Source organism: Podarcis gaigeae (assembly GCF_964106915.1).
Source record: "Podarcis gaigeae genome assembly, chromosome: 1".
Taxonomy (NCBI): domain Eukaryota; kingdom Metazoa; phylum Chordata; class Lepidosauria; order Squamata; family Lacertidae; genus Podarcis; species Podarcis gaigeae.
In genome coordinates, this window is record NC_139678.1 from 74,087,119 (window position 1) to 74,109,626 (window position 22,508).

The 22,508-nt window shown below is 39.9% G+C and overlaps 2 protein-coding genes across 7 annotated transcripts in view; one reads left to right on the top strand and one right to left on the bottom strand.

Moving 5' to 3' along the window:
- Nucleotides 1–22,508, bottom strand: part of KCNQ1 (potassium voltage-gated channel subfamily Q member 1) — a 300,879-nt gene that overhangs the window by 204,630 nt on the left and 73,741 nt on the right. For all 6 annotated transcript variants that reach the window (XM_083720075.1, XM_083720074.1, XM_083720073.1 and 3 more), the window contains 8 exons: nucleotides 18,207–18,333; nucleotides 16,839–16,917; nucleotides 16,345–16,441; nucleotides 15,371–15,511; nucleotides 3,563–3,673; nucleotides 2,823–2,918; nucleotides 1,594–1,722; nucleotides 382–523 (listed from right to left, as the gene is read on the bottom strand). In XM_083720075.1, coding sequence (XP_083576201.1) covers nucleotides 382–523; nucleotides 1,594–1,722; nucleotides 2,823–2,918; nucleotides 3,563–3,673; nucleotides 15,371–15,511; nucleotides 16,345–16,441; nucleotides 16,839–16,917; nucleotides 18,207–18,333 — 922 coding nt within the window. The remainder of the gene's footprint in view (nucleotides 1–381; nucleotides 524–1,593; nucleotides 1,723–2,822; nucleotides 2,919–3,562; nucleotides 3,674–15,370; nucleotides 15,512–16,344; nucleotides 16,442–16,838; nucleotides 16,918–18,206; nucleotides 18,334–22,508) is intronic.
- Nucleotides 1–22,508, top strand: part of TH (tyrosine hydroxylase) — a 532,003-nt gene that overhangs the window by 115,280 nt on the left and 394,215 nt on the right. The window lies entirely within an intron of this gene.

The following is a 22,508-nucleotide window of genomic DNA, read 5'->3' on the forward strand; positions in this document are numbered from 1 at the left end:
CTGGCCCTTGTGCTGGCCGGGGGGAAGAGATGAGAAATAGACAAATCACTGTGCCAGCCTGGAATGGGTCCAAACTGGGCCTGATGGCAATAACGGGGTGGCTTGAGATCCAGCAATAACGGGATGGCTTGAGATCAAGGGCCAGCTCAGTCCTTCCCTCCCCTGCCTCCAGAATATCAAGTTTCAGGTTTTTCCACTGGCTGCCAGCTGGAAAGATCTGGCTGGTAGAACTTTCACTCTACACTGGCAGAGTGATGCAGACTTCACACCACGGGAGGCGACCAGCAGAGGGAAATCTCTGCCCAGCCCCAACATCTGGCCTTACCCCTAGGCTTTGGCTTGCCGTGTTAAGTTTATGCAAATTCTAACCGAAATTCTTACCAGAATTTTCATTCGAGTCCAAGTAGTTTTCAGATTTCCGATCTTCCATCACATGGTCAAATGTGATTTGTGGAACAGATAACATTTTGTCAGGAGAAGAAGGCCCATTGTCTTTTTCCGTCTTGCCTTTCTTCTTTTTTACCTGAGAGGAATACATTTTAAAATCTTCTTAAAAAAACAAAAAACCCTGACTGCATGAACTATGAGCTAAGCTAAAGATGTAGTTAATTCAACACAAGAAATTAATTTATATTACAAGTAACCTAGGGGAAATAAAATTACGATTTATTATAAAATTACAATTCTACCTTTTCTTTCATGAACAGGATGTGAGGGGGAGGAGAGGGGGAAATCACTCTAGCAGGCAAGCAGAAATTCATGTGTTGATGAAGTGATCCCCTAATGTTGAATTCCTAATGTTGTGTTCCTCCCAGAGTCTATCACTCCATAATTACATTTTCCCCCTTGCCTTCTTTTTATTATAACCACTGACTTCTTAGTCAATGCCATAGTTTATGAAGGAAGTCCTCAAGAGGATAGAATTCTACCTCCATTACTGTTTGTCACCAAAACAAAATTTAGGAGACAAAGTCTGTTCCTCTCCCATGATTGGTGCAGAGGAAGAAAACTGTGAACACTCAACACAGCTTCTTGGAGCTTCCTGCCAGCTAGTCAGGCTGGCCCAATCACGAGTATACATGGCTATGTGTGATATCATATCAGACGCGCCGAGTTGCCCACAACATTGGAGGTCCCGTCGCATATGCATGATGTCACACACATGGCACCACCCCCCAACCAGGCCAGGCCAACTTGGCCCGCCACCCCTACCCGCCTTACCTTTGTGAAAGGGACTCACAGGGGCCAAGATGCTTCACCCTTGTGTGTCACTTTGATGATTGCTGCAGAATTTTGGGGGGGACCCAGGGCCCTACTTTAAAATATTGGGGGGTCCTGGCCTCCCTAGATAGTGCCCCTGTATCATATGAAGAATATCTTGTTATGCAAATATTGGTTGATATTCAATTTTTGCCATAGTCAGAATAAGCCTATTGAGTTTGCCCTGAGTATGACTAAGGTTGAATATCACATTTTCAAGAAAGGCTATTTTGTGTAGAGAAAACATATTCTATGGAAAAGAATTTATTTCAGTCTATTTTTAAACATTAATGTGTCAAAATGCCCAAGGGAAATGGAAATGTAGCTCCTTACCGACACCATCGCAATTTTCTTTGGCTTGGGACTAGGAGACATCAAGTGATAATTTCTGGACGGTTTTTTAATATATATTTTCCATGTAGAAGAGTCTGGGTTTTCTGATGCATAGCACCTCCAGGCAGTCTAAAACATTAGATGAATTAAAAAACATTTGTGTATCATCAGAAAACCAACATTAATTTATAAACGGCAACCTTTTTTAATCTATGAACATTTGTCTAAATTAGGGATAGTGGAAAATTCAAAATTAGGGGGTGGGAGTAGAGATCTTAGTTCAGAAAACTCATGCTAATTATGAGGCAAGTAAATCCTCAATTCAGAATGGTTCAAAAGCTAAAACAGATTAGTTTCAAACATTTGCTGGACTTTCTTCAAATTAATCCACTTTAACTGGCCTCATTCCAAAATATAACAAAAAATAAAATAGGCTTCCTATAAACAAACACCAAAAAGAGAAAAGGCCAATTACAAATGTACAAAACTAATATATAATTGTATTCTTTTCCAAACACAAATAACGACAAAGAATATTAACAGCAAATGTGCTTGTGCAAAATACAGTGAAACAAACAAGATCTGTATTACCATTTCCAGCCATGACTAATTGCATGAAACATACTTTTTATTATTTTTAACAAAACTATAAATACGAAACGTGTGTATAGAGGTAGGAGGGGTCTCAGAGCAGCTTTTGGATCCAATGTCAAGCCTAGGCACCAAGGACAGAATCTAATTGGACGTCCTAGCACCATTGCTCCAGCAGGTGTCTGCTAACAGGAGAGAAAGGGGGGGATATTTAATTCCCTTTTTACTCCTGCTAGTGCAGGCATAGGCAAACTCGGCTCTCCAAATGTTTTGGGACTACAATGCCCATCATCCCTGACCACTGTTCCTGTTAGCTAGGGATGATGGGAGTTGTAGTCCCACAACATTTGGAGGGCCAAGTTTGCCTATGCCTGCTCTAGTACTTCCTGAAATCTGTGCTGGTGGGTTGGCATTCTGTTCTAGCATTCTCCAGAACAGATTTCTGAGAGCGCTGGGGCTACAGAAAACAAAGGGAATAGGCAAAAACCGCTCCTTTGCCTTTGTTAACAGACACCTGCCGCTGGATCAGAATTCCTTGGCATTGCACAAAAGCACCTGCTGGGTCCAACCCAATAGGATTCTTTAAAAAAAAATCTATCAAAATATATGTGGTAAATGTAGGCTCTAATCACCATTACCTGAATGAGAGAAGCAGCTGCTGGAATTTGCCGATTGAAGTGCTTCTGTCGTTGTTTCTGCTGTACCTTCAAGGCAAATCCAGAACCCAGAATACCCTGAAGAAAGGAGTGTTTTCAGAAGAGGAATGCCATATCAGTTATACCTTTTAAATTTAATTTCAAGCAAATTCTGCTCAAATGGTATTTGCCCCAAATCTAAGATCGTCCCAGATTTCTTCTGGCTGGTTCTACTTGAGCTGCCACATTTTCCGTATTTCCATATTTTTCATTATACTGGACCCAGATATTTTTGCACTTTTACAGTACTTACGGTCACACTTTTAAAGAGGCTGTACGGTACACAGGAACTACAGTGGGCAGTTACCCGCATTAAAAGTTTGTGTTGTTTTTGCACATGGTTATTTTACATATGCCCACGCTAATAATTGTTTACGCAACAACAGCAGACCACAAAACTCATGATACAACATGCTTGTGATAAAAGCATGGATGCATAAATATCCAGGGCTTGTTTGTAACTATTGTATAAAAAATATGGTAGCCCCAACAGTATTGGGCAGAATCTAACCGGCCAGATTAACACCCAAGCACAGAAATTCATCACTTTGGCAGTGATAAACAGTTGCTCAAGAGTGTTCAAACTCAAATATGTAATAATCCTCCCAATGAGAAAATACTGCATGTATGAATATGAATTTAAACTTATTTAAAAACAAACTGAAATACTCTAAACCACCTACCGCAGGCAAGGCAAAAAATGAAATTGCAAACACAGAAAAGCAAGATGCAATGGTTTTCCCTATCCATGTCTGAGGCACTTTGTCTCCGTAACCAATGGTTGTTACAGTCACCTGAAAGTAAGAATTAAGCATTATTAGAACACATTATCACATTATGAGGACATAAATTTATTGATGTTTCAATTTGCTTTGAGACTGAAACCGAGTGATGATAATTGTCATACATTGTAACAAACACATTTTTTAATTACTCTGAAAATGCCATTCATTCCCCCATGCACTCAGAAGAGCATGGTAAGGTCAGGTCTCTGAAGGACCAGAGTGTCTATGCTCTGTGGTGCACCAACAGTGACTTCTACAGGCAATGCTTTCTACGGAGACCAGATCTACTGCCACTGCGGATCCTTCTGCCCCAAGTGGTTGCCTCACCTTGCCTCATGGGTGGCCCTGCATTATTGCCTCTCTGACCTATGTATATACAAACCATGAAACCTTGTTAAGTATTTGGGTTCCTCCAGTACTTACTTTCAGAGAGTTTGAAAAGCCGTGTTGTCATCAGCACACTAAGGAACTTCCAAGTCTTCCAAGTACACCGGAGGCCTTAATAAACTCTGTTTCTAAAGGCATGCTTTTAGCCCTCATTATTAAATATTTATTCATTAATTATTACATCTATACCCCATCTTTTCTCCAAGGAGCTTAAAACAGTGTATCTTGGTGCATGAAAATCAGAAAGATTTTGCAAGACAGTAGTCAGAAAACAAGTTACTGACTCCTGTTCCCCTCTTCTTTACACTTCTCTATGGTAGCTAAACATACCAGGCATTCCTTCCCGTTTTCTTCTTTACTAGGAACACCTCCAACAAAATATTTCAGATTCTGCACTTTAGGTACTAGCAGCTAATTTATGTAATTAGAAATCTTTGCATTACTGTTGTGCCACAGCACATTTTGTATAATTTCACAAACAACTGCATACATAAGAAACCTATCCTTCTAGTGTAGTGCATTGAAGAAACTTATAATAGTAAAACAGTCTTTAATTCATGAGAAAGAAAAGAAGGCAGGAAATTGAATTACAACATAGCTCATGTTAACATGCTGTAAATTCAAAGCCTTAATTTAGGCCTTTATGACTTGGAAAACTTTACGGTACATGAGGTTTCAGGGCCATGGGCAGCTTGCCCAAATCCCACTCTTCTCTTTTGGGAAAACCATACCAGCCCAAGTAAAAACAAACTTTACATTGATAATTTTATTTATAACAAAGAAGGTATTTCCTAATGCATGGATACTATACATTAAGAAAACAGAAGGAAGGGTGAAAAATGCCACATGAAACAACTATATATTTTTAAAGTATTATAGTGGTGCAATGATGTCAAAAGGAAAAGGGACAGATCTAAAGTCAGTAGCTGATCCCTGCAATATTATGATACACCGATTCACATATTTCATTCGAGGGTGTCTGGAAACTAATATGAAATGAAAATCAAACACCTGAGAAGAATGCTTTTAAGGAGATGATGGTCACAGCATTTGCACTGCAGACCAAAGTTTATATAGGTTGCAGTAAGCGATGACTAAATGTAAGTCAGACGTTATTCAAGACCTTACAGAAATAATGGAGTCCATTTCAGCAACAAAAGCAGAGGAGAGTATTCAGATGCCCTGAACATTTTTTTTCTTTTTCCAATAATATTTTCACACACACAAAAACTGCATAGGTGTACTAAGCCCTGTGTTTTAGAGGAAAAGTTGAGAAAATACAAGTACTGTAGCAGAAGTACTTTTAGATATTCATTTTTTTTATCAGCACATACAAGCAGTGCCATACTAAATGTGCATGTGTCTAGATTTCTATACAATAAATAATATATTCTTTAAAAATAGGATGACACTCTTGCACCAAATATCTGAAACTGATTGTATTATCCAGTATTTAAAAGAAGCAGTAACATCACTAAGATGATCACAATTGAATCTTGGAATTGAAGGATTTGCATCTGGATAACAACATCAGTTTAAAACACTGCTTTGAAAAGAAATAGGCTGCTCATTATTGTGAATGAGAAGAAGAGATGATTTCAATTTCCCGCCAAATTTCCAATTTTTCATGTTAGGCTTTGGAAAAAGGCTGAAGCAGAAAGGACAGTAGCTTTGCATGCAGGAACCCCCAGGTTCAGTCCCTGGTACCTCCAGTTAAACAAATTAGAAAACAAGTTGTAGTTAAACCACTTCCTGAGACTGTGGAGTGCTACTGGCAGTTGGAGGAAAGAACACTAAGCCAGTATGACTCAGTATAAAACACACACACAGAGAGAGAGAGAGAGAGAGAGAGAGAGAGAGAGAGAGAGAGAGAGAGAGTGTCCCTGTCCCAGTTTTGTTCAGGTCTTAATGCATGCCTCCATTAAAAACCTAGCAATTATCTTGTTCAGGAACATGTCCTGAACAAGCAGGTATAACAAAAGGTAGCAGCAATGTCAAAGACTCCATTGCACAATTCTCTTCCATCCTCTTGCACAATTTCGTGTTAATTACAATGGGGCTGGAACAGATTGTGGACTGTCCCAACAGCAGAGAATTTGCCATTTTATTTACAATTCACTTCAGTAAGCTGAGCTATCATAATACAAAGTTACCTTCAAGCCCAACATAACTGTTGTGAAATCTGTAAGCATGTTTTATTTACATAATATGGGAAAGGGCTGTACAGAATAAGTTATTTGCTCTTGAAAGCCTCTTTATTACAAACTAGAATTGTAAAAAATAAAAGGGAGACAATATTTGAATAGGTTTGTTTGGTCAGCTGGATAGTTTTACAACACTATTATTCACAGAAGGATGTATTAGCTCTTCCAACAGCTTTGGAGCCAAGCATTCAGCATTGTTGAAAAGTTTATGGTATCATTTTCCAGCAAAGGCCAGTATAGTTGAAAGTTATAAGAACATAACTCACAAAGAACAATGACAGTCAGATGAAAAGCCACCCATGAGACTAGGATGATGTATAAACAAATAATTATGTTGTTTCATTAAAATGTTACAGCCTTGTTGGTGGGCTTTCATTGGCATGTAGACATATCCTAAGTCAATATGACAAAGAACCTTGTAACACATTCTGTTCACTGCGGCATAAACCTTTGTATACTACATCCCACAAACTTATTATATAACTTGGACCCTAACCCATAATTACTCTAAGCATATTTTGAGGTGCCATAATACCCTTTTTTCTATAGTAAACTAACACAGTTTTTATTTTTTAATTTTTAATGTTTAATTCTTTGGAATTTGTCCCTTAGTAAATATATAAGAAGCTTAATTAAATGTATTTTTGTAAAATGCTTTGAGAGGTTTTTTTTTAAAAAAACCCCAATCAAATGGTATATAAATTTTATTAAATAAAAACATAAATGTCAATAATGGACAAGTGCAATAGCTGCACCAAATTCTGTGGGTCATGACTAGAATGGATTGTACAGTGTGGTAGGTACAGGCTAGTCACAGATATATACTGTAAGCAATTTTAGAAACATAAAATGGAAGCACCATGTTTAAAATAAGAGAGCTTAGCTAGCACAAATGCAGACCACTCTGTTATACATTCTGCATATACTAATTAGCCAAGAATTGAAGCCACTGAAGTAATTGCATGAGTAGAATGACTTCCTCTCCTTCTGCGTCTCTTCCACCTCCAAATCTGCTCCAGAAAGTAGGGAGACCCCAACAGCAAATTTGAGGGGCTTCAGTGGGTGCATAGGTGAGGTTCTATTGCACAGGCAAAATTCATTCTGCTCATGCAATGACTTCACTGGATACAACCCAGATGTAGTATTGCTCTTTTTAAAAAAGTCCAATTTAAATACTGTATGGGGGAAATTAAATACATAATTATTCCTGAGTTTCCACCTGATTTGGGGGCAATTCTTTCCCTCCAAAGGTTTTCTGTTCAAGAACATAAGCTTAGGTATAGAAACTCTGGGCAAGAAACGTGCTTCAAGTGTAGGTTGAATTAATGAATAAATGATACGACGATAACTTGTCAACCACGTAAAATGATAGACAAGTTGGAATAATGTTTCTGTCTCCTAAAGATCAATGTGCAGATAACACAAGGACTGTGAAAGGATTTCCCCACAGAGACCTGTGCTGCCATTATGTGGTGACTCACCACTGAGAAACATGCCTCAGTGATACAAGCTCTGCTTACATCCAGGCCAGAGGACTCTGTGTACAGCCGCCTTTGAAAAGGGTTCACAACTTCAATTAGGGTAGAATGCAGCAGCAACAATAATTGCATTAGTCAGGTGGTCGCAACACGTTAACAATTCGGTACCTATTGTGTTTGTTGCCTGCTTGCTTACAGGCCAAATATCAAATGCTGGTCTTAGCTTTTTAAGCCCTAAATGGTTTGGGACCAGGTTATCTGAAGGACCACCAGCACCCACATGACTTTAAGATCAGCTTCTGAGGCCCTGCTTTCCTGCCCATCAGTACAAACGTTAGTTGGGGGGTACAAGGGATAGGGTCTTCTCTCAGGGTGGTCTCACATTTGTGGAGTTCCCCCTCTGAGGAAGTTTGTATGGCCTTATCATTGCTAACTTTCCAACCCCTGTATATGGTGTTTATTGACCTGACTAAGGCCTTCGACACTGTAAAACCATACTGCCCTGAGGACTGTCCTTCTGAAAATCAGCTGCCCAGATAAACTTGTGAACATATTGTTGTCAGGAGTTCGTCCTACACTTGAGTAGGACCCTGGTATTGACTCATGCCCGACTGGCATGTTCTCTCCCTCCTGGTCGTTTGTTCGGGAGCTTCAAAAGCTTTCTTTTGCCCGAACATCACAGCGACCGATGCCAACAGACACCGGCACACTTAGGGATCCGCAGAGTCTTCGCAGCTTGCGTAACAGACCTCAGCAACTCAGCATTTTGGCTAATCTACTTTATTTACATATAAACATTCAGAGCATTCTGACTTAGCTCCTTCCTCTTTCTCATCAGACAGCAAAGAGAAAGAACAAAGGACAATAATCCCACTTCACGGAACATAGTAACACAAACATCCTGTCTCCGTCACTTCCCACACTGTGGAGTCAAAACATACACGTCATGAGATAGACAACAATCCCATGACTGCAATCACGGAGCAGGAATCTTAACACATATTGGGCTCCTCCATGATAATACGACGACAACAATGGCTCTCAAAGTGAACCATTCACAGTGGGATCAGGCATTAAACAGATGTGTTATCGCCCCAACTCTATTATCTTCATCACCATGACCCTACACATTGTTGAAGGGAAACTCCCCACTGGGGTAGAAATCATATATCGAACAGAGTAGGCTGTTTAATCTGAGTAGGCTGAAAACAAAGAATAAGGTTACCATAACTTCCGTCATAGAGCTTCAGTATGCTGGTGACAACGTAGTGTGTGCACACTCAGAGGATGACCTACAAACCATCCTAAATATCTTTGCAGAAGCTTATGGAGAGCTTGGCCTATCACTTAATATCCAAATAACCAAAGTGCTGCACTAACAAGCACAAAACAACTTTCAAGAGAACTCTAGATACATTTTTATTTCAATCCACATTCAATTAATTACTGTGTTTTTATTCATTGTGACTGCTCTTTATAAAAAAAAAGTGCACAGTGGAGTTTTAATTTATGTTTATTGTATTGTTTTTAATTTCAGGTGTTTTTGTGAAGTCAATCTGTAGACTGTAATGTTGCTTAAAAAATATTTAAAAGAAAAACTTATTCATTTATTCTCCACCTTTCAAAGTATTTTCCCCAAGCCAGCTTATACTATCAGCAAAACAGCAGCATCAGTACAATAAAACAATTTAAAAGGACTATCTATCTAAAAAAGAAACAGAAATCTAACAGCAAATTATTACAGAGCAAAAGGGTTGGGGAAAATGCTTGGTGGACTGGTTCTGGAGTAAAATTGTTATGCCAAATCTCAGAAGTAATTGTCAAGAGAAAAGTCATAGTAACACTGGGTTCCAAGCATGTTGCCTGAAACTGTACCTTGTGTGGGTTTTCTTATTTGCTTTGCCCTCTACCCTCCCTCCACCCACAGTTGTGGACTCGTAATTTCTGATAAAAAGATTAAAGGAATTCTGCAATTTCATTGTAAATGCACTGGAATGTCAGGGGGAGGAGCAAACAAAGGTCTATCCATAGGTTATCACATTAAAATTTCATCACAACTCAGCAGGAAAAGCTAAATGTTTCAATTAAAAGCATGGTCACACACAGTCATTTCTCACTGCAAGGCTTTGATCTAGTAGAATCACCACAGGAGTGGTTGTATGACTAATCTCATCCCTGTTTAATAGTCTAGAGAAATGAAGCTGCAGCAAAGTTAAGATTACCATCGGAAATAGCTGATAACAAAGAAAAAATAAACCATAACCAAAGGTACATGGATTAATAGTGACAAACACTGGCTTGCTTCATTTAAACTTGTGCGGGGGTGGGGGATATAATGCAAATGGAATTTTAAAGTATTTAGAGACTGCACAGACACCAGGGCCAAATACTTATCGGATAATAAAATACAGGCCTTTCACAGTGGCAGCAATTTTAAACCCTGGCAGAATGCTAGTTTCATTTGAACTGGTTTTGTTAATGCTGCAAAGATAGAAACAGCCTGGGATGGATTCTGGAAACTGCAGGATTCTGCTCTGAGACTGACTGCTGTTGCATTCCTACCATTATTCCTGAACCTGCAATTTTAAAAAACAAACAAACAGATTTTCATACTACTGGATTTAGTGTAAGACACTTCTCCTCATTCAAGTCAGGGCACCTGACTTTTGCTGATCCCCTCCTGCCCACTTAAACCCTCTGACCTCCTAAAAAGCTGTTCCTGAGGTCCCTTCAGTCCACAATGTAATGCAATACAGAAGGCAACACTAAGAGTGTGGGACTACAATAATTAGGTGCACGAGTGTGTATTAGTGGGATTGCTTTCTGCTAGGGCAAAGTCATCATCAGCTGAAACATTATAAATCTGTAATCCTCTTTCCCAAAGAGAATGTTGCCCTGCAAAACCCCAGAGTACATAAAAATCAGATTATCAAAACAGTTCTGTATGTTCGTTTTAAATGACTGGAGCAGAAGGACCACTATATTACAAACAGAATTAGCACCCATGCCTGATTTAAGCCCATATTTATGCAAATGGTCTCACACTGAAGAATGATGTGTTCAAACCATGATCCTGCCTAGCACAGTCATGAAAATTAAGTTTATCCTCGTTCACACAATCCCCTAAACCAAGGGTGCACAACCTGTGGCCCTCAAGGTGTTTCCAGACTACAAGTCCCATCAGCCCCTGCCAGCATATCCAGTGATTAGGAATGATGGGAGGTGTAGTCTGGAGGGGTGCACAACCTAAACCATGGTTTGAATTGAATTGATCATGAGCAAACTGTGGCAACCCTGAAGATTACATGCTTCTCCCATCTTCTCCTTTGTGCCATTGTTTAGGTCAGCCTTCCTGAATCTGGTGCCTTCCAGATCTTTTGGATTACAACTTCCACCAGTCCCAGCCAGCATAGTCAACAGCAAGGGATGGCGGGAATTGTAGCCCAAAACAGTGGGACGGCACCAAGTGGGTGAAGGTTAGTTTTTAGGTGACCACCTGGAACCAGGCTTTTATGTATGAGAAAGAGTTCACAGTTTATGGAACAGATCATAATGGGAAGAAATTTGCTGTGTAGCGACAGGTCCCAATGTTGTTGAAGGCAAAGAGCCCAAAGTGCAAGCTGCTGCATAATGGAAAATTGCTGGCTGCATTTCAGTCACCTGTTGGATTGTGGCCATAGCCATTTACTATATACATGTCACTGGCAGGAATATACGGATGATTTAGAATTTCCACCTTACGACCTTTAAACTTGCCCAAATAAAAAATTAAAAAGCAGGCTGGGAATGTTGTTTTTTTCTTTAGAAAAGTGACTTCACTACTGGGCAAGGGGCAATTTTATATTTGAAAACATTTGCATCAATTGGCAATTGTGAGTGAACAATTATTCCATGACACCCCCTGCCTGAACCCGATATCTCTGTTGTAACTGAAAAAGATTCATTCTTACATACCATTCATGTGGTTTATAATTACTTAGATATGTAATTTATTTATGGGAATATACAAGATGTTATTAATCAGGATGATTTTAGCAGATAACTCTAGTTGTGGATTGACAACAGATAGGGGTGTCTAAGGAGCACACCATTTAAAAAAGCTGGTCCCCATTTTCTTGAGAACCCAGCAGAAATCCAGGCAAAATAAAGAGAAGTTTCAAAGTAGCAGTGATTGGCAAATTATGCACGTTGCCTCTAAGTATAATTAAATCGTTGTTATTTTGCAACATTTTCTAGAACAAAAACTTAATAGCCTAGTTGTTTTACTTCAGAAAGTATAGACTGCCGCATGCCAGCTGTTCTGTTTACTACTCAAATGCACTGGAAACAGTAGAAGGTTTGCTCTACACTATCAATCACAGTGACACATGTGTGTGTTCTAGCCAAAATTAAACACTTTTATATCCCACTGAATTAAATAGGAAGAAGTTCAGTGCATGTTTACTCCTGCCACTTAAACCAATGGGACAGAAAAGTGCTGAGCTCAGTCTGATTCATGCTCACAACTAACAGTTAGTGCCATATATTAAAGCTTGTTCTTTTTAATCTTTCTTGTGTTGAAATAAGTATGTAAGAAATCTAAAGTCTAGGAGGTCTTATTTTATTTCTCTTTTCATCTAGTACAATCTAGTAGTGACAGAAGGGTTCATGATTGAAGTGGCTATATTCCATTCAAACTACTCAGTGATGCCTTTGAAATACGGTTGTTCAAAGGTAACATATTTTTAGGGGCAATTTGCAACAATTACGATGCAATCGTGATGCAAGAGCATCACGCAACAATCACCAAAAGGATAGCTTCCTATATTTTCCCTGCGGTTTCCCAAACTTGGGTCTCCAGCTGTTTTTGGACTACAATTCCATCATCCCTGACCACTGGTCCTGCTAGCAAGGGATGATGGGAGTGGTAGTCCAAAAATAGGAGGCGATCATAGTTTGGGATTAGTTTAATAGCCACTGATTAGTTTAATAGCCTGTTGTCTTATCAAACCTATCCATTCTGAAGGAAATCAGCCCTGAGTGCTCACTGGAAGGACAGATCCTGAAGCTGAGGCTCCAATACTTTGGCCACCTCATGAGAAGAGAAGACTCCCTGGAAAAGACCCTGATGTTGGTAAAGATGGAGGGAGGGCACAAGGAGAAGGGGACGACAGAGGACGAGATGGTTGGACAGTGTTCTCGAAGCTACAAACATGAATTTGACCAAACTGCGGGAGGCAGTAGAAGACAGGAGTGCCTGGTGTGCTCTGGTCCATGGGGTCACGAAGAGTCGGACACGACTAAACGACTAAACAACAACAACAGTTTAATAGCCACTGACACTATGTTTTCCCCAACACCAGAACATAAGAAGAGCCTGTTGGATCAGGCCAATGGCCTGTCTAGTCCAGCATCCTATTTTCAGAGAGGCCTGTGGGAAACCAGCAAGCAGGATTTGTGCGCAACAGCACTCTCCACTCTTGTGGTTCCAAGCAACTTGTATTCAGGAGCACTACCTCCTCCCACTGGCTGCAGAGACAGAGCATGGCCATCATGGCTAGTAGGCTTTGGTAGCCCTCTCCTTAATGAATTTGTCTAATTCTCTTTTAAAGCCATCTCAGTTGGTGGCCATCGCTGCCTGCTGTGGGAGTGAGTTCCATGGTTCAGCTATGCTCAGCGTGAATAAGTTATTTCTTTTCTCTGTCCTGAATCTTCCAACATTCAGCTTGAATGGATGTTCACCAGCTTCAGGAGGGATCTGGGCCTGGGCTGAATCACAGGGGGAAGGGTTTGACACTGCCCCCTCTCCAGTCCTTCATAGCATATCACACACACACACCGGAGCCGCTTGTAGCAAAAGAAAAATAAAATCGAAATGCATTTATGCATCTCTAACATCATGGTTAATTTGATTTCTAGCTTCCAACCGAAAGCAATCAAACATAGTCTTAAAACGCCTAAATTTGGGGGAAAGAATGGTTGCAGTTGAGATTGTGGCTAGCTCGAACCTCCTATCTCTGAAACTCACGCTTATGTTTTAGTTCTTGACCACTTGGTTTGAAATCTTTTTGTTCCGATCTTCAGAGGATCATTCAGCAATGGGAATTGTATTCAGATTGTATGCATATTACTGCTTATGTTGCTGGGGACTGTATTTTCTTCCTTTTGCTTTGCCTTCTTTTTATAGGCTAATTTTTTCCATTCCTATTGAGGAAAGCTTTGCAGCCCTTACAAAGCGCCACTCATGCTTGACAAAAGTATACTTTTGCTGCCAAAATCAAGGCAGTGCCTTTTTTGCATATGGTTGCATCTGCCACCTTTAATTAAGAAGCCATGTGAGCCACTCCTCTGAAGAAGCTGAACACGTTGTGGTGTAATGTAGCCCCTTAGAAAGAGTTTAAAAGCTTAAAAAGCAAGTTTGCTGATCCCACAAGAGATTGCATTGTATTTACTATTTTACATATAAGAATATGGAAGGGGGAGATTCATAGAGTTCATATAGAAGGCTATATAAAAGAGATAAAAATCTGAAAAATGCCATCCTGTTTCTCAGTTACTGAATGTGTGGTGTACATGTACAACACGTATTTGGAGAACTGGATGTGCTCATTTAGCAAATCTGGTCCCCCCTGTCCAAATATCCCTGGACATTGCCTGTCCATGTTGTTGACCAAGGTGGCTCCAGCAAAGACCTGCAGTCTGCATTATCTTGATGGTGGTATCCAGATTCAGCTTAACTGGTGTCAAGTGAAAGCAACGAGAGCAAACACTGAGTAAATTTGCAATTGCAGGCCTACACACAGGAAACAAAGGTACAATACCAGAACAACAGAGGCTATGCTAAGAAGGGAAAAAAAACCTGTCCCAAGAAAGCACATTCCTGACTCAGATATAACATTTTCAGGACCAGCAGCAGTACAGTTGTTGCTCCAGTACTGGTCTGAACTTATTGAGCCCTCAGGTATTGCAGAAGCCAAGGAGATAGCCCTCCTGATGCCACCTGCAAATTTCCGCAAGAGTGAACTGAGTAGTTCTTTGATGATGGAAGGTGAGGAAGGCCTCACCTTCCATTTTTCAGCCCAGTGACACAGGAGATTCTGGGTGCCTTTGGGACATGCAGAATTCTTGGCAAACTTCTGCTTTGCTGAAGCTGGATGTCACTTTGCTCCACTATATTTCTGGAATCACTGTGGGCTAGTTTGACTGAAGGCATTTCTTTATCTTCCCTACAAGATTGAGGATTGTTTTCTGCTGCTTGCATTACTCACACAATGAGTGGTAATCACAAGAACTAGAGCAGAAATCCTGAAAACTCCATTCATAAAAAGTGGGTTTTCAAGGTCTGGACTCACATGCAGGGTCTGGTCCATGATACCAAGTTAAATGACATTCGCAAGTCCTTACTATTTCAAATCAGGAAAGTGCATACACAACAACCCAAACACAGTTAATAGGCTAAACATAGGACATTTTATAGCAACAAACCACAGTGTTTCCTATATAAATGTTGTGAATAATGGTCAAACTAGATGCAACACCATCATTAATAGTTTAAGTGTTACACCTGAATGAGGACATATTATAGAAATACTAGAAATTATCACATTAGGACAAAAAGGCTCTTCTAATTTTGAAAATGTACTATGGATTATACTTACTACTCCCCACCAAAGGGCATCCGCATAGCTGCTAAATTCATGCTCGCCTGAATCATTCACAGCATCTTTTTCAGCCAAGTACACAAAATAAGATGAAAAAATCAGGCCTAGAAATCCAATGTACAGAGTAGTTATCAATTCCTGAAAAGAAGAATAAGAGCAAATTAATGAATAACTAGAGGCACATAGAATACTGCTGCTGCCAAATGTTATTTTATAAAACGAATGACTGATTATTGGGCTCAGCTACCACACTGAATTTAACCAATTAAACATTAATCAAACAGTTCATTAATTTCAGTCACTCTACTCTGCCTAATGCTTAGTTGACTACCACCTGATATTTCCAATTTGCACTTAGCAAATCATTTTACCTTAATACTAGGTCAAAAAAATATTATTGTCAGTTACGTTAATGCAGCAGAATTGCAAACTGAAGTTGGAAAAATGATATTTTTAACCTTGTTCTCAAAACAACAAAGGATTAACTGACAGCACAATACTATGCACATCTACTCAGAAATTAGACTTAATGGATTCAAGTGGCCATATGTGAGAGAAAGTAGGATCGGAACTAGCAGAACTGAAACAAATTACATCAAAACCACAGCAAATTATTTTTACAGGAGTTTGTTTGCACACACAGAGATTTTAAAATTATTAGGTCTGTCACCCAGTAAATGAAACCTTAGCGTTGAAGCATATGTCTACTTAAAAGTAAGCCCCATCACTGAGTTCAGTCAGGCTGACTCCAGGTATAGAATTGCAGCCTTGGTCAATCAAATAACATTAGTTAATCAGCTAATTAATTAAACTGATTAAATGTGATTAACTGTGAGTAAAGTCTGAAGCAGCAGGAAGGGGATTTCATTTAGTCCAAGATACCCCCAAAACAGTATATGGTCTATGGAATCTGGCAGCCTAACAGTAAAATATCCTTATCACTTGAACTTCCTTTCTAAGTTTTTACATACCTGTCTGTGTATGAAAACTACTGACCCCAGCAATCTCCATGTGCCCCCCTGACGATCCACATGAAGCATTCGCAGGATCTGCAGAAATCGGATGCCTCTAGAATGAAGTTCATTAAAAGAAAGGTGAATGAAAAAAGTGAGAACAGATGTTTGAGAGTGGAAGAGTGAGTTTTAAAATTGTTATTATTTAGTCAGTACATCCATACCCCACCTTTCCTCCAAAGAACTCAAGGCAGCGTGCATGATTTGCCCCCTCTGCATTTTATCCTCATAACGAGAGTAAGCTGCACTATGCGGGAGGGAGTGGCTCAAGGTCACACAGTGAACTTCATGGGGGATTGGGGATTTGAACCTCCCAAGCCCCAGTCCAAATCTAACCACTCTAACATTCTAACCAGTACATGGCACTGGGATGGGGAAAAGTGAATTAAGAGATACACTTTTTAACAGGGTGGAAAAAGAAAGGATTTCAAAATTAGATTTAATCATTTTACCTGATAGCAGAGGTTGCAAAAACCTGGCCTTTAGAACCCACACAAAGCACGATCATCGAAGCAACAACTACGATTAGATCTGGAAAATTAAAAACAACAACAGTCACTAGAGACCCAGGCAGCCTCAATTGCTAGAAGCACCTTTGACACAACTATGACCTTTTATGGACTGGGAAAGCCTAGCCATAGTTGTTATGTACTTAAGTTCTCACTCTGGGCCAGCAGGGGGATACTGTAGATAGTTATGCAAATGAAGGATCGAAAATGACGTTCAGTGATTGGATAGTTTTAGAAAGTTGCTACAGTTACGTTGTTCTGGAGCTCTATATAAACAGGCTGACTGAGCTCTTCAGTTCAGTTCTGGCCTCTGAATAAACAAGAGCTGTTTGAAGAATCGCTGTGTTGTCTGATATGTTCGCCCACAACTTAACAATAGTAGTTCGTGCAGTTCAGGACTAGATAACTACAATGTGTACTGTGTGGGGCTTCCTTTGCACTTGATCCAGAAGTTGCAGTTAGCATAGAATACTGCAGCACAATTGCTGACAGGAGTGAGACCCTCTCACCATATGACACCTCTGCTCAGAAACTGCACTGGTTGCCAATTTGCTATAGGGCCAAGTTCACAGTGTTACTATTAGCATAGAAAGCCCTGAACAACTTGGGAGCAGTTTACCTGGGAAATCGCCTTACCCCATATACTCCCACTTGACTGCTTTGATCTATGGAACAGGCACTTTTATAGATGCTGCGTAATGCTTGTACCACATTTGTATGAAATCGGACTTCTAGTGTGGCGGCATCCACACATCAAGCAGGTGAGTGTTTTGACACCTACTAAAAACACTTTAGACAAGCCTACCTAGATATTATAAAGTTGATGTGTTTAAATATTTTTCTAGATTATACAGTGGTACCTCGGTTTTTGAGCGTCTCGGAAGTCGAATGTTTTGGCTTTTGAACGCCAAAAACCCGAAAGTAACTGCTTCGGTTTTTGAATGCATTTCAGAAGCCGAACGTGCCACACGACTTCCGTACTGAGCTTCTAGAAAGGCATGCTTTGGTTTTTGAACGTCTCGGAAGTCGAACGGTCTTCCGGAACGTATTACATTCGAAAACCGAGGTTCCACTATAATTGGTTTTAATTTTTATTTGAATGTTTTAAATAGGTGTTTTTAACTCTTTCTACTGATAATTTTATTGTGTGTTTTTTTTGTAAACTGCTTAGAGGTTTTGGTGTTTTGCTTTGTTTTGCTTTTTTGTTTTTTTTACAAGAAAACACTTTCTCTTTATTTTTTGAAAATGAGAGAAATCACTATGGGAATTCCTTTTATGCAATGGGAGCCACTGTAAACTTTATATACTCACCAATGATAGAAATGGGTTTCCTAGCAAAACGAAGTCTTCCCCAGAAGCCAACGTATTTACTGCGGCACCCTGAAGACCACAATCGAACTACATACTCAGTTCCAAAAAATACCACTAATACAATTTCCTAGAGGAAACAGACGGGGGGGGGGGGCACAGGTTAACATAACATGCTTTTAATACTTTTCAGGTGATATTAGCAGAAAATGAAATATGAGAACTGTGAGTCAGAAAATATATGGTAAAGCCCTGTAGGAACAAACAATCAGGAGAACAATTAAAAGTTTAAAATCTATTACAGGGTGTTTTGATGATTTCCATGTGATAAAAACAAAACAAAATCCCGCTTGCCATAATTGGATCCTAATCTCATGTCCTCAAAGTCTTAGCCAAGTTCAATGGCACTTAATTCATGGGAAGTTTAATTAGGTTTGCAACTTTAATTTCAAACCCATTATTTATAAAACAATAATGTTATTCAGATAGCATAAATACAGACCTTGTATCAGAAAAGTATAAGTCTCACGTCTATAAAGTGTGAGAAGGAAAAGCAGAAATATTTTTGTGTGCATTTCATTTCATAGGAAAACTGTTCTCAGAATCTGATAATGGAGTTTAGCATGTGATGGAGCAGTTATTTTTCCTTTCATTCATGTTTTTAAGCACAATATTTAGTGGCGAGCAGAATTCTCCTTCTAATTTGAAAATACTGAATTGCAGTGAAATCTCAGATATATCTATCTGGGTGTAAGCCCCATTACATTCAATGGAGCTTACTTCTGAGTTTGTGTAGGATTGCACTGTGAGTGATCCAGCTGCATACATGAAACTATCAAGAGACCTTTTTCTCTTAGCTTATATGTTATTAACTTTTACACATGCTCACAAATCCTAAGATTCTCTTGTGTCCTTTTCAGTGTATTAATAAAACTCCTAGGTCTTCTCACCCAATCCCGGACAAAAACAGCTAATAAGCAAACAGATAAGCCAGCTGGGTCTTTAATAATAATAATAATAATAATAATAATACAGTAATCAAGAGCAGTTGTAAGGGTTCTGTGCTATATATGTGATGCAAAACAACAACTATATATGTGATGCAAAACAACACACCAAAATACAAATAAATAGTGATTAAGCAAAACCAAACTCTGAGAAAGGGAAGAGAAGGGTTGCTCTGAACAAAAACTCCACACATGCAAATTAGAGTTTAATTTTGTAAGAAGAGTACGAAAATAGAAAGAAACAAAAGACTAAGTTGTGAGTGCTTTCAGATTTGCAAAGTGCAGGGGGGGGGGAGTGTTGTGTGAGAGAAATTTGCATGAGAGTTGTGTGTTTTTAAAGACCCTCCATGGTTCATTGGATAACAGGAACACTGACAAATATGCAAATGTGGGCTGCCCTAAAGACAATGAAACAGACATGTAGTCAATGGTTACTGTCATCCAGTTCTTTGCATGACATGCAGACAAGCTTAGAGAACATTGATTGTTCTATAGACTCCTGCAACTGGAGAGAACGACCAGTCGGCTTACACCAAGACACATTTTTCACTCCTGACGTTTTGATAAAGGCTTATTGACCTAAATGAGACCCATGTTATTCAGGAAACATCAGAGGTGAAAGTTCACAAGCTGTTCTTCATGGTCATACACAAAAATGCCAGGTATCCGTTAGCAACTGGCAAATTCCCCCTCCCCTGCCCGTGGCTGGGTGACAGACAAAAGTGTATTTAATATCTCGCCTTGTATAAGTCCAATAAGTAATCGGGGGGGGGGGGGGGGGCTGGCTGACTGATTTTTGTCACTACATTTAGACACAGCTGCCAGAGAAAGTTGCAGACAGGCAAAAGACTATGCTATTTATATTCAAAATAAGTTGGGACACTCATTAGAAAGACAAACAAACAAGTCCTCATGAACTATAGTATATATACCATTCCACAGCAAGCTGAAATTTCGGTGATTTAGATGTGAAGGTATTTTACAAAAGCAGCAAGACTACATTCTGAGGATTCCGTTTCAGCTATTCCAGTTTTAAACAGGGACTAATAGCTTCAAATTTAGTGGGGTTATCAGGAATGAGTTGGGCACTAAACACACACCTCACTGTGGAGAGTTGTGTTTTCATTGAACAATTCAAAACAAGCTAGAAGTTCTGACACAATGTTGATGTACCTCTGACTGAATAATAATAATAATAATAATAATAATAATAATAATAATTTATTATTTATACTCTACTATCTGGCTGGGTTTCCCCAGCCACTATTTACAGAAGTCCACTCTGAGGTCTTATACAGTACATGGAGCAGACTGAAGCTGCAATCCTGAACACACTGGATTAATCCTCATTGGGCATTGTTAACTTCCAAGTAAATATGCACAGGATTGCACAGCACATATGTTAAAACAAACTGAATCCAATATACTAAGGCCATAAAGTGTGAGTGTTATGTACTGAAGTTCTCACCCTGGGCCAGCAGGGGGATACTGTAAATAGTTATGCAAATAAGGGATCGAAAGTGACGTTCAGTGATTGGATAGTTTTAGAAAGTTGTTACAGTAACGTTGTACTGGAGCTCTATATAAGCAGGCTGACTGAACCCTTCAGTTCAGTTCTGTGCTGGCTTGTGAATAAACAAGAGCTGTTTGAAGAATCGCTGTGTCGTCTGATATGTTCACCCACAACTTAACAGTGAGCAGAAGAGAAATGAGTAGATGTGTGTGTTGGAGGGAATAGTTGAAACAAGCAAAAAACGCAAAAAAGGGTTATCAAAAAAGGTATGGTAGAGCTGGAAAGGATTCAGAAAAGGGCAAGTAAAAGAGCAGGAGGAACTCCCCTTATGGGAAGGAGTTATAACTTTGGGGGCTTTTTAGTTTAAAAGAGGTAAATAAGAAAGAACACCATAGACATGTAAGAGATGATGCACAGTGTGGAGAAAGTGGATAGAAAGAGCAACTCATCCCACCCAATAATAATCAGGTACATCCAATGAAGCTGAATGCTGAAAGATGCCAGGCAGACAAAAGAAAGTACTTCTTCTGACAGCATACAGTTAAATTATGGAATTTGCTGGGAACCAGAATTGGGGAGGGTTCTGTTACGGTCAGGTCCTGCTTGTAGGCTTCCCGTAGGCATATGGTTGGCCAGTGGGAGAAGAAGTTGAATGATTAGATCAAGCCTTTGGTCTAATGAGGCAGGGCACTTCTCATGTTCTTATGCCAAGAGGGAGAATCAGATCCAGCCAACAGGCTAGATCCTTATTTCCCATCTCTCAAGGCCCAATCTTTGGCAGGTGGGAGAAACAGACACATGCAAAAGGGGGGGGGGATGTTCCATGTGAATCTAAACTTCCTGAAAATGGGCTTCAAAGGGACTCCCTGTAACTGCTGATCAGCAGTTACAGCAAGCCCCTTTGAAGGCACAGTCTCAGTGTCAGGGAAGCTCCCTGTTACTGCCTATCAGGTGATCAGGGCTCACAGGGAGCCCTACTTGTGAAGGAATTCTCAGGAGCTCACCTTCAGCTCCCAATTATTCTTCTGTAGCCATGCCCATACTTGCCCCTCAACTGACATCACAGGTGTGGGACAGGTGAGCATGGTTTGTGGACAACGTTCTCCCGGGCCAAACTGGGACATAATTAGACCTGCAGAACAGATATTCCTAATTGTGCCTTAATGCAAATGACACTGTACCAGCGGTGACATGTGCGCACTATAACTTAGAGGCGGGCAACTTTCTGCCTTGGGAGAATGCCAAGATCCACCACCTGTCTTGTTTTCTGTTGAGCTTAAAGTCTGGGAGCCTTCCGGCTAGAAAATGAAAAGCCATTTAAATATATGTGTATGCAAAAAATATACCTTTAGAAATAAAGGACAGGTGCTTCTGATCAAGTTCTCTGCCCAGGAATTTGCATCCAGTACTAGAACAGAGCTTACAGCCCCTTCACACAAAAAGCCACTCTTCGTTTGCCCCCAAGCTGTCTATGTTTGAGCAGCTTAGTTTAGGCAAGGAGGGGAAAACTTATTTTCATTGTTCATTGCTACTGTTAAGCAAGTGGGAGTCAGTAACTCTTGCTGATCTGCTGCTGCAAGGGACCCAAAATTCTACCAGTAGATCCTAATCTGACTTTTGCCTAAATTATGGGAATAGTATATCACCTTGTTAAATATGACAGAAATTATAAATTAGCAGTCGCACCTACACTTCTGACAGCATGGTCAAAGCTATATGAGCCAGAGCACATGCTACAAATCTCAGGGCTGAACCATACAACACCAGTCATTACATCATGGCAGG